Here is a 13,440-nt window from a genome sequence, read left to right as displayed (position 1 = left end):
GTCGCCCCTGAGCCTCCCCTTCTCCAGGCTGAACAAGCCCAGCTCCCTCAGCCGCTCCTCGTAGGACTTGTTCTCCAGGCCCCTCACCAGCTTCGTCGCCCTTCTCTGGACCCACTCAAGCACCTCGATGTCCTTCTTGTAGCGAGGGGCCCAAAACTGAACACAGTACTCGAGGTGCGGCCTCACCAGAGCCGAGTACAGGGGGACGATCACCTCCCTAGCCCTGCTGGTCACACTGTTCCTGATACAAGCCAGGATGCCGTTGGCCTTTTTGGCCACCTGAGCACACTGCTGGCTCATATTCAGCCGACTATCAACCATCACTCCCAGGTCCTTCTCTGCCTGGCAGCTCTCCAACCACTCATCTCCCAGCCTGTAGCTCTGCTTGGGGTTATTGCGCCCCAGGTGCAGGACCCGGCACTTGGCCTTGTTAAACTTCATACAGTTGGCCTCAGCCCATCGGTGCAGCCTATCCAGATCCTCCTGCAGAGCCTTCCTACCATCAAGAAGATCGACACGCGCATAGCTTGGTGTCATCTGCAAACTTACTGAGGGTGCACTCAATGCCCTCGTCCAGATCATCGATGAAGATATTAAAGAGGACCGGCCCCAGCACCGAGCTCTGGGGAACGCCACTAGTGACTGGCCTCCAACTGGACTTGACTCCATTTACCACGACTCTTTGGGCCCGGCTATCCAGCCAGTTTCTAACCCAACGAAGCGTGCGCCAGTCCAAGTCAAGAGCAGCCAGTTTCTTGAAGAGAATGCTGTGGGAGACGGTGTCAAAAGCCTTGCTGAAGTCAAGGTAGACCACATCCACAGCCTTTCCCTCATCCACCCAGCGCGTCACTTTGTCATAGAAGGAGATCAGGTTCGTCAAGCAGGATCTGCCTTTCATAAACCCATGCTGACTGGGCCTGATCGCCTGCTTGCACTGCAAGTGCTGCATGATGACTCTCAAGAGGATCTGCTCCATGAGCTTCCCTGGCACTGAGGTCAAACTGACAGGCCTGTAGTTGCCCGGGTCTGCCCTCCGGCCCTTCTTGTAGATGGGCGTCACATTTGCTAGCCGCCAGTCAACTGGGACCTCCCCCGATAGCCAGGACTGCTGATAAATGATGGACAGTGGCTTGGCCAGCTCCTCTGCCAGTTCTCTCAGTACCCTTGGGTGGATCCCATCCAGCCCCATTGATTTGTGCACATCCAAGTGCCATACCAGGTCACCAAACAGTTCTTCGTGGATAGTGAGGGCCACATCCTGCTCCCCATCCCCTTCCACCAGCTCAGGGTACTGGGTATCCAGAGAACAACCGGTATTGCCGCTAAAGACTGAGGCAAAGAAGGCATTGAGCACCTCCGCCTTTTCCTCATCTCTTGTAACTAAGTTTCCCCCTGCATCCAGTAAAGGATGGAGATTCTCCTTAGTCCTCCTTTTTGTGTTGATGTATTTATAGAAACGCTTTTTGTTATCTTTAACGGCAGTAGCCAGATTGAGCTCCAGATGAGCTTTGGCCTTCCTAATTTTGTCCCTGCACAGCCTCGCTACATCCTTATAGTCCTCCCTAGTGGCCTGCCCACTTTTCCAAAGATTATAAACCCTCTTTTTTCTCCTAAGCTCAAGCCACAATTCTCTGTTGAGCCAGGCTGGTCTTCTTCCCCGCCAGCTCGTCTTTGGGCACATGGGAACAGACCGCTCCTGTGCCATTAAGATTTCCCTCTTGAAGAGCGCCCAGCCTTCCTGGACCCCTCTGCCCTTCAGAACCGCCTCCCAAGGGACTCCACCAACTAGTGTCCTGAGCAGCTCAAAGTCAGCCCTCCGGAAGTCCAATACAGCGGTTTTACTGGTCCCCTTCCTGGCCTCGCCAAGAATAGTGAACTCCACCATTTCGTGGTCACTCTGCCCAAGACAGCTCCCGACAATCACATCCTCCACCAGTCCTTCTCTGTTTGTGAAGAGAAGGTCTAGCGGGGCACCACCCCTAGTTAAGGGTGATTTTCTGGAAATTTAACTACTATGGTGTAACTTTGCATTCTGAATAGCTTGGTTATTCTTTACTCGAACAGTTACAAAGGATCCTTTTAGAAGGGGACATCTGACTATAGCTCTTGCAGGAAATTACGCCTTTTTAATTGCATACGCTGCTAGTGGCCCAGTTTAAAAGCACATCACGGATACCAGCCAATTTCACCTGCCATCCCATGGGCAGCTCTGCTGAACACACACATCCATCCATGCATGCATGTGTTCAACTGACTGGGCTACTGTGAATCGCTGCTGATTTAAGCTGTCTGGAGCTGAGTGGGAAGTGATAGCTCCCACTCAGAGGCAAAGTTCATTTTTTTTCCTCATACACTGCTACAACTCTCTTACTCACACCACAGTGGGTCATGAAAAACTGAAACTCACCACAGTTCCTCCATTTCCCTCCCTTCCATCGCTGCCAAGACAAAGTATTTTAATCCCATCTTTTTGGAACTTTTCTCAGCTCTGTCCTGTGCATCACACTGCAAGCCTGCAACTCGATGGACTGATCAAAGCTTACAAGGAATCAACTCATTATGTGATCAAAAAGCCTCTTCCTTTACTGTTCAGCCCTTTCTCAACTACATGTGTTATTTTAGAACACCTTGTACTGTACTTTTTGTAGCATTATGAGATTCCTGCATTATACAGCATAAGGAGGTCAACTAATAGCAGAGCAACAGCTCTGATCTGCAATCCCTTGGTTAAATAAATATTAAGTTATTTGTAATGTCAACAGTTTCTTCTGCCCAAACAACACAGGGAAAGACCAACTGTGGCAAAACCACTGATGAATCCTGAAAACTAAGCAAATCAAGGAGCCCAAGGATGTTTGTGACAGCCTAAAAGTATGCTCAAAGTATGCGAGAGGAAACAGTCTCCTCAAGTAAACCAGCATGCAAAATAACTCCCAAGTCTTCAGCTACCAGTTCTGCTACATTTAAATTTACACTTGCACCCTGTCCCAGCAAACTGCCACAAACTTAAATCAAGCAACTAATTCTGAAGTCTGGGGAATAATGGCATTTATCCAAACACATACTTTGTGCAGCAGCTAACAGGTTTATTTGGTTACACAGATGTATTCAGTATTTCTTATAGGTAGCATTACTGTCTTTTGACAAAGTCATTTATTCTCACCATATACCATGTTCGCAAATCTTTCACTGAGGCACTGTCAATTCCCCAGGAAACAAATGAACAATCACGAACCATTTGCATGTGGCAGCTTCACAGGGATATTTCCTCCATCTGCAGTAAAATAAATGCCTGTGCTTTTCAGTCCTTGTTCCTATTATGAAATTGTTTTCCAATCACCAAGCAGATAACACATTTAACAACTAGTTAGCTCCTCCTATGGCTAGTTAATATGAAAAGGAACAGGAAAATATATTTGAGCATTTACGGTACCTCAAAATTTGTCTGGTCCTTCACTGTCCGTGTTCTAAATGTCCCTTCAAAAAAATACAGCCTCCTATTTTCACTGCAAATAGTTTCCACCCTATTAAACATCACGCTGACAACCTACTGTACTCATTACTTCATCAAAGATAAATACCAGCCAGGACTATCAGATCACAAAGATCTAATTCTACTCAGATCAAGCAACATTAAATTTCACTCGCCTGTTCAAATACTGACCTTGCAATATATATGACTAAAGAACAAAAATTTAAACAAAAGTATTCTTCAGAAAAGCACCTGGTCTTTATCAGCAGACAGCATATACATCAGCTTCCTTGATCGTTTCAATCATTACTCACACTGCTAGACTTGTTTAATTGCACATTTAAATGTGTGGCTCCATTTTCCAGACACAGGATCATATTATGCCTTTCTGCTAGATTAGGAACTGAACACATATGCTAATCAAGTAACCCTTTTCAGATTCAGTAAACTATGCCAAAGAAATTGAAAATCTCACTCTAGCACCTCTTCTATCAGTTAATACTTTTCAACTATTTCCCCCAGTCAAAAAGTTATGAGCTGCTGAGCTGCTCTTTTTGCATCATGCATTAAAAAACACTAAAATATTTTCAGTTGCTGCTTTCCAGAAACCAGTCCCTTGTTCTGGAGATACGCCTTGCATTCTTTATTCCTATGTAAGGAAAAAAAAGGCTGAGGGGTAGCATTTGGCTATATTAAAACATTTTTCATCTGAACAAGTCATATCTAGCAGTGATCAAGATTTCTCTGCATGACTAGTTTACTTTTATTACCCAATAATTTTTTGGTTTCCCAAACATTTTATTCAGCAGTGATTTTATTTTTTACTTCCAAAACATTGATAAAGACACTAGATTGCATCTGGCCTAGGAATGGATTGCTTTGTAGCCCTCTCAGAAGTACCCACGTTCAGTAAGGATCCTCCTGCAAAAGGCTATTTGCCAAAATTTACAAGAAAGATCACAATCTACTTAGTGTGGTTTTTGGTATCATGAAATTATTTTTAAAAGACAACAAAAGATATAAAATGAAATCTCTTGCAAGGACATACTTTATCTTCACACTTAAATATAATCTTGGTCTTTAAGTAAATTAAAAGTTATTTGGACTTATTTTCCATAAAGCAACACTGAATTGCACAAACTGTATTCTGTACTTCCCTTTATTCTTTTTTTTTTTTTGACTCAGATTAATCAAATTTCCCTTTATTTTTCTCCAGGCACATTCTGGACTAATTTGCCTGCAGTTTTCCATTTCATTCTTTCTGAGCATCAACACATGAATAACTTTCTCCTAGGTTACAGGGATTCTTCCAGCTTTCCATAATTAATGAAAATTAACAACAGGATAGAGATCGTACCAGTCCTAAACAGAGTAGAGAAACAAGGCCAGACATTTTCATTGTCCTTAGCCTTCCACTAGCATCTACTGCAGAAATAGAGGACGGCTTTATAGAAACAAACAAAAAAGCAGCATTTGATGGCGGTAACCAATACAGAGAACCTAGGACTAGGTCATATTTTAGAGTTCTTTTAATTTTCTCAAAAGATATGGCCTCCTTATTGGGTAAGGACAGTTTTGTATCTGTTACGTGACCTGTTAACACATCTCTGAGGATAACACCGATGTGCCACCCTACAGGAAGCAAAAGGGATGGCTTCTGAAACAAGTTTACTCTTCAAAAAATAATCTTGAGATGATAGATGTTTCTATAAAAATGAAAAACCTCTTAAACACTAAGGTTTTCTCTCCCTATTTCTTGCTATCTCATTTGTTTTCTGAACTGCTTAATCTTTATTATGGTACTGAAAACTTAAATCACAAACAAACAATAAATGTCAAATATTTTGCAGACGTCTCTTGCCTGATAAAGAAAAAAGATTGTTCCAGTACTTTAGACAACACATCATGATGAAGCAACAGGAATGAAGCAATTATCATCTTCAGCACACTACTAGCTCTTCTTTTAATATTCTGAATATGAAGAGGACCAATTGGAACAATTATGCACATTTCAAGCAAAAAGCATCAATGATGGGTCTAAAGTTGATAGTAAGCTTCAGCACTTCAACATAAAATCTTGTGATCTTGTGATAATATGGCTTGACATCCCTACATAATATTGGAGGAGGTATGCAGATACCACCCATCAAAATTAAGCAGTAAAGAACTATAATTTGCTAATATTTAATTTGGGACAAAACATTTTATTATCCATATATAGGCCACCCAGCAAAATAAAGATATTTCTTGACATAATTTGATTTAAAATTAAGCTTTTCTAAATATATGCTCTTAAATGGGAATTACAGCAAGAAACATCACTGCATAACTACAAGAAAGAATTAGAGCACTGAGGTTTTGAAAACAACGTAAAGACTGAAAAAGGTAAATAATGAATGCTGTCTATCTAGGAAGGGACACTTACATCTTCGTTCCAGTCTTCTGCTGTCCATTCTTCTATTGAATTCTTCCATGCTCCTATTACAATTTGGGGAAGGAAAGAAAACAGTTACCAGCTAAAAATATGTCATATTTCAACCCTTCTGCATTATAAGCATTTCTGTTTTGATTATTAGTAAAACAATGTGAGGAGATGGTGGCTGGAAACATGGGCAGCCCTAGGAAATTGGTCTGCAGATTTGAGCTTTTGAGAAGTATTTTTTTTTTTTAGCTCTGGTCTATGATTTCAGGAGTTTCTTAGCCACTGTGGTCCCAGACATAATTTACACAAAGGCATGTCTGCAACCAGTGATTAATATCAAACATTATCAAGAAGTTCCTCCCATATCCACCCCCATGACAGGGAGGGATTGCTCAGCCCCTCCACAGGATTTCCCAGCTCCATAACAAATTCATACAACCAAAACACCTGCTCTGACATCCGTAATCCCACTTTCAACGTTATGCTTCTGGAGGCTCCTTTCCAACCTGTTAACCTTCTCCTCAGGGCAGAGGGACCCAAATCCCTTCTCCTCCCAGAAGGATTTGATCTTAAAACATATATAATTGATATCATGGCAGCAGAAGAGTCAATAAGCTTCCACCGTAGCTGCAAAACATTTCTTCCCATCACTGGCAGCACAATTTGGCAAACACCAGAGCACAGCACCCAGTCCATAGCACGCAGCAAAGGTAAAACTCCAAGAAATGACCCTACAGATTTAAAAACCTGATCCCTTCCCTAGGAAACAGCAGACACAGACATGCAAGAGCAATGAACAGACTGCCAGGCCTTGCCCACCAGCATAAGCACAGGGAAGGGTAACCCAGCAACAACCTGAGCTGCCATCTGAACTACAAAACCACAAGCCAAGAAAACACCAGCATTTGAAGTTCCTGGTACCATCACCTTCATCAAGCACAAAAGCAGAAGAACTATGATTGGACTTCCATCCTTTGTTGAACCAGAAACCTCCTGGAGACACATCAGAAACAAAAGCCCCCTAAACACAGCAACAAATCCCACTTGTGGTGACAGGATCACTAAATTAGTGCTACCTTCTGTACTCTTTTAGAAAGCAGCAGCCAAGCCAGAGCAGGGCTGAACGGCACTAATCTAGTGATCTAGGCCAACCACAGAGAGATACACACAGGGAGAGAAGGGAGGGATTTTATACCTTGGAATCCAAAATTATTTGGCAAGTCCTGAGCAAAGTAACATCCACTCTGGATTAGCTCTGTGGAACAATATAACATTGCCTGAAATATCTTGCTCTTGTTTTTACCACAGCCCCTAACTAGGGGAATCTTTCTTACTGTGAAATATCAAGGCACTTGAAAAATAACTACAGATCATATGAAAGCACACCAAAATTAGCACCTCAAATTTATAGCCTAACCCACCCCTTTCCACAAAAATAATGGAAAGGACGCAAAGCATCATGAACAGGACTCTTGAGAGAGTTTTTCTTTCCCCTCTCCTGACCAGCACACAATCTCTTCCTCTGATATTTCTTCTTTAAAGAAATTCATCCCCATATTTGCCCTGCCTGGATTTGTCTCACGTTGACCAGAGCAAGGCCCATTTCTTACCAACAGGGATGGGCTTGTTAGGGATGTGAAGGCTGGGGGAAGCTTGGGATGCAGCGACCATGAGATGGTGGAGTTTAAGATGGAACTTGGTGGAAGAAGTAAGGCAAAAAGTACGATTGCAACCCTGGAGCTTTGGAGAGCCAACTTTGACCTCTTCCGGGACCTGCTTGGGAGTATCTCATGGGCTAGGTTGCTAGCAGTCAAGGGTGCTTGTGAGAGCTGGGCAACATTTAAGCAGCACTTCTTCCAAGATCAGGATCGGTGCATTCCAAAGAGTAGGAAATCGGGGAAGGGGGGTGGGAGACCTGCGTGGATGAGCAAGGAGCTCATCGATAAGATCAAAAGGAAGAGGAAGGTCTATGAAATGTGGAAAAAGGGCCTGTCCTCTTGGGAGGAGTACAGAAGTGTTGTCAAGGCCTGCAGGGACGCGACGAGGAAGGCTAAGGCCCACCTAGAGATGAGGCTTGCATTTGAGATAAAGGATAATAATGTCTTTTTTTTTTTTTTTTTTTTTTAATGTGTAAACAGTAAAAGGAAGACTAGGGATAATGTGGGTCCCTTGCTGAATGAGAAGGGTGTCCTGGTAACGGGGGATGCTGAGAAGGCGGAGATACTGAATGCCTTCTTTGCTTCAATCTTTGCTTCAAAGACTCCCCCCTGGGACTCCTGGACCCTGGCAGGAGGAGAAAGGGTCTGGGAAATGGAGATCTCCCCCCTGGTTGACAAGGGAGTGGTTTGGGAGCATCTGAGTGGGATCAATGCACATAAATCCATGGATCCCGATGGGATGCATCGACGTGTGCCGAGGGAGTTGGGAGAGGTGATAGCTGAAACGCTCTCTATCATCTTTGAAAGGTCCTGGAGAACAGGAGATGTGCCTGAAGACTGGCGGATAGCCAATGTCACTCCAGTTGTCCAGAAGGGCAAGGAGGATCCGGGAAACTACAGGCCAGTCAGTCTCACCTCTGTCCCTGGAAAGGTGTTGGAACAGCTTGTTCTGGATGCCATCTCCAAGCAATTAGAAGAGAAGAAGGTTATGAGGAGTAGTCTGCATGGATTCACCAAGGGGAAGTTGTGCTTGACCAGCCTCGTTGCCTTCTATGATGGCATCACCAGCTGGGTAGGATGGGGGGAGAGCAGTGGATGTACCTTTACTTTAGCAAGGCTTTTGATACTGTCTCCCACGACATCTTGCTAGCAAAGCTGAGAAAGTGTGGGATAGAGGAGTGGACAGTAAGGTGGGTTGAGAACTGGCTGACTGGCTGAGCTCAGAGGGTGGTGATCGGCGGCACAGAGTCTGTCTGGAGACCCATGACTAGCGGTGTTCCCCAGGGGTTGGTGCTGGGTCCAGTATCGTTCAACATCTTCATTGACGACCTTGATGAGGGAATAGCATACACCCTCAGCAAGTACGCCGATGACACAGGGAGGAGTGGCTGACACGCCAGAAGGCTGTGCTGCCATTCAATGAGACCTGGACAGGTTGGAAAGCTGGGCATGGAAGAAACCAAATGAGGCTTAACAAGAGCAAGTGTAGAGTCCTGCACCTGGGAAGGAACAACCGCATCTATCAGTACAGGCTGGGGGACGACCTGCTGGAGAGGAGCTCTGAGGAGAAGGACCCTGGGGGTCCTGGTGGACGACAGGTTGACCATGAGCCAGCAGTGTGCCCTCATGGCCAAGAAGGACAACGGGATCCTGGCATGCATTAAAAGGGAGTGTGGCCAGCAGGTCAAGGGAGGTGATCCTCCCCCTCTACTCTGCCCTGGGCAGGCCTCACCTGGGGTACTGTGTCCAGTTCTGGGCTCCCCGGTACAAGAAAGACAGGGATCTCCTGGAAAGAATCCAGCGGAGGGCCACAAAGATGATACGGGGCCTGGAGCATCTTCCTTATGAGGAAAGGCTGAGAGACCTGGGTCTGTTCAGCCTGGAGAAAAGAAGACTGAGAGGGGATCTCATCAATGTGTATAAATACCTGAGGTGTGGGAGACAGAGGGATTTGGCCAACCTCTTCTCAGTGGTTTGTGGGGACAGGACAAGGCGTAATGGTCACAAGATGGAACACAGGAAGTTCTGTACCAACATGCGAAAGACCTTCTTCACGGTGAGGGTGATGGAGCACTTGGAACAGGCTGCCTAGGGAGGTTGTGGAGTCTCCTTCTCTGGAGATATTTAAGGCCTGTCTGGATGCCTACATTTGGGCAACCTGCTCTAAGGAACCTGCTTTGGCAGAGGGAGATTTGACCCGATGATCTCTTGATGTCCCTTCCAACCCCTTCAATTCTATGATTCTGTGATCTCTGCAGCAGACACACCTTGCACTGGTGCCAGAGCTCCCCAACGGAGCTCAGAATCTGGTAAAACAAAGAAAGAAAAGCCTTGGCAAAGCACACCTGAGCCCCTTGCATTTCTCACCACACCTTCTGGAGACTGGAGCTGTTTGGAATAACACTGGGACATTTTCCTAACACTTATCTGTTGCTTCTACTCATGACTACACTTCTGTGCATTCACACCTTTCAAATACTGAACGCAACCCATCACCCTTTAATTAGCTGACCCAGGCTAAGTTCATCATTGTCACTTATTAACACACTGCCTTCCAAAAATCAATCCTTCCAACGTCAGATGTTTTATTGCTCTTCTCTGAATTAAATCCCCATTGCTAACAGCTTCCTGGCATTGACAGGCTTTAAGTCTGATCTTGCCACAAGTCTAACAATTTCCTTTTTGTCCATAATCCACCTTGGTATTATTGTAGCTCCATAAATCCTCTTCCCAACCTTTACCCCATGCCTTGCAAAGTATTACTGTTTAACAGTTCTGTTTTCCACTGAAATTATGCTTTATGTTTTCAAGGATCCTTGTCTATCAGCTTCAACATACACTCCCATCTCTGACCGTTTCATGTTTTCTTCTGCAAAAAGTTCAGTTTCAGAAAGTCATCAAGCCAATAAAGTATAACATACGGTTCTGGTACAGCTTCAACTATTTTCCTCCAATTCCTCACTTCCTGTCACTTCCCCCTCCCCTTTTTTTATTCAACCATATGTATTTGCCCCCAAATTATTTTATTTTGGTCTATCTCAAACTTCTGTATTAATAAGTATAATATATTAATCCTTTTCTTCTGGGTTATATCTTCGAAAGATCTGAATGATTCCTTTAAGTGTTCCTTCTGAATCCTACAGCAGTCCTGAAAAAAAAAAGCTTCCTTGCAACTTCCAAGCTACCCAATTCCCTTCTTCCCCCTTGACAGATACACTATAATTTATTTTTTTCTTTCTTGGTTGTCATTCTTCAGTTTCAGAGTCATTGCAGGCTGCTCATAACCAAGATGATATGAATAAAGTTTTTCTGTGAAATTTATGAAACACTATCAAAGTCAAGGTAACAGTAAATTACCACAATACAATATCCATTTTTAGTCTACTTTGAGAGGTGAGCACCTCCATCCTCATTTATTTTCTTAAGAACTGGTGCAATTTGTTGTTCAGGATCTCCCATTGCCTTGGGCATTACAAAAAAAAAGTAAGAGAATGAAAACTCAGCATGCCTCTAAAAAAGCATCAGATGAATTGTTCAAGTATAATCCCTTTTGGATAAGACTTGGTCATTTTGTTTCCTTCCACTTGTCCCTTCCCTTTACCTTTCTGTAGAACATTACTTCTATAAGAATTAGGATGCTGAATTATTTGGAATACAATTACACACATGGAAGCAACATTTTGGAAGCAAATAATGTGTTTGTTTTTAATTGAAAATTTTTAAGTTAATCCTCTCCCAGCACTGGCTTAAAGAGGAAATACTTTGTAAATACTCATTCTCCAAATTTAAGTTCTCTGTGGAGTTCTGTCTTCAGAAAACATTTTAATATGCAAAACTGGCTTAGTTTTTCCAGGTAGCTGCACCCTACCTCCTTTTTAATGAAATTGCAAACAGAAGACATTAATCCTCCACATAACAAGAATGCGTTAATTTTGTTTCTTTCATTGTGGATGAAAAGATATGGGACCAGCACTTGTCTAAAGAAGAAACACCGCAAAATAAAATTTTCTCCCTATACTGATACATATACACAGGCATTTTGACTTTGTTTTGTCAGTTATAGTGCCTTTACACTCACTGAAAGTAAAGGAAAATTAGCAGCAGGAAGTTACTTAACATCCATAAAGAACATTCACAGTCATCTACTTTACGTTTCCACTCACCGAATTATTACGGAGGAAATTCCCTATGTTGACAAACACCCCTATATCGCAGGAAACTCCCCACACTCATACACCTAAGAGCCAACTAGGCCAAGCAAACCTCTCCTCACACTCCCCAACATCCCATACATGCCTTAAGTTGCTTCACTGAAATCCAATGCAGTTCTCGCTAATATGCGTAGGGCCTAACAGCAAAAATGGACATGTCATCAAAAAACAAGTTGTACACACACAGGCTGGTGTGCTTTTAATTTCCACTGATTTCCTTCACAGCAAACCTCCTCATGTAGACACATTTACTCTCTCCAAGGGATCTGTTCAGCTTCACCCACTCTTACTCCTGGGCAGAATTCTTCCATTACTGAAGACTGAGGAGATGCCCACAAGAGGAACAGGTTGCAAGGAGGCAGCATACATGTACAAAGGCTATACAGTTCACAGGGAGGGTCACCACCATTCAAGCTCACTTAGGAAGCAGAGCACAAGCCAAAGTCGTTTATAAACCACAGCCTCCTAACTGTGATCATTAATAAATAACCAGGGAATTTTCTACCTCTGTTCCAGCGTCCTCATGCCTTTCTTGAATATCTTTAGTCAGTCAACTTTATTGCTTCTGTTATACTTGTGACAACACATCTTGTCCTCTGCTACCATACAGCAAACATCAGCATCAGTATTCTTAAGGGTATTTTCAAGTCATTAGCTGCTCTTCTAACTCCTTACCTGATAAACTTATTTGAAAAACTAACATGAGTGAAAGTAAAAGGCATGCTCCTGTTTGTGCTACACCACCACATCACTTAAAATGCAATTCCCCGGAAAGATGCAAAAAGAGCTCCCCTTCCAATGACCATTAATGTCCTCAGTGCCACTCTCCCACACTGGATTGCCAGGCAGTAGTAGCTCTCAAGTGACAAGACAGCTGCCTAGTAAGACCACCTAAACTCTGAGCCTGTTACTGCCTTCTCCGGTTAAATGAAAAATGGCTTTTATGAAGTTTAGAAAGCTGCACCTCAAGAGGTTCACTGCAGTGCTCTACGAAGCACACGATGGCCTCCAATATCAGTCTTTTCCTTCCACATTTGACATGGAGGTTGTGAAAAAAATCATCTCAGCTAGCTTCAGGAATGAAAAGATCATAAGTCACTCAACTGGGTTTTTAAAAACAAGAAATCTCTCCTGTCAGTCAATGGTTTCCAGGCGTGAATGATAACATACATTAATTTCTCCATCATGGCACAGGCTTCCCTTGGTCTTATTCTCCTGCCACAGACTATGAGAAGCAGCAATCTTGTTTTTCCAAGTCACAGACAAGCACGTCACATTCTTTATTTCTGAATCACCATGAAATGACTGTGAAGTGGTTCCTTTCCAGACCATCTTGTCTCTTGCCTTTAGCCAGGAGTGCACGCTTCATACTTGAAACTCCATGTAGAAACATACAGCTGCCTCTATCTTCAGAGGCAGACTGCTCTTCTGGCTTCTGTTCAAGTGCCTACTCAGGTTTTAGTTAATAATTCTCTTCAAAGGCACCAGATCTTGGAACTCTCCTCCATCCCAGAAACTCACATGCTCAAGTTCATGTGTTGTGTAAGTAGAGCTTCCACAGTCATCGCAGTGTCACAAAGTGGATTTATATTTATCAACAGATTTTCCTTTTTCTTTTTCTACTTACGCATTCAGATCCTACTACTCAATGCCTGTGAACCAATCATTTTCAGTGGT

At 43.5% G+C, this 13,440-nt stretch overlaps 1 protein-coding gene across 3 annotated transcripts in view; it reads right to left on the bottom strand.

Annotated features, from left to right (window-relative positions):
- Window positions 1-13,440, bottom strand: part of LOC116501378 (ubiquitin-associated protein 2-like) — a 115,776-nt gene that overhangs the window by 40,068 nt on the left and 62,268 nt on the right. For all 3 annotated transcript variants that reach the window (XM_032206897.1, XM_032206898.1, XM_032206899.1), the window contains exon 9: window positions 5,898-5,950. In XM_032206897.1, the coding sequence (XP_032062788.1) occupies window positions 5,898-5,950 (53 nt within the window). The remainder of the gene's footprint in view (window positions 1-5,897; window positions 5,951-13,440) is intronic.

The sequence above is a fragment of the Aythya fuligula genome, chromosome W (genome assembly GCF_009819795.1).
Source record: "Aythya fuligula isolate bAytFul2 chromosome W, bAytFul2.pri, whole genome shotgun sequence".
NCBI lineage: Eukaryota > Metazoa > Chordata > Aves > Anseriformes > Anatidae > Aythya > Aythya fuligula.
The sequence above is the reverse complement of the archived record's forward strand: the minus strand, read 5'-3'. Positions and strand labels throughout refer to the sequence as shown.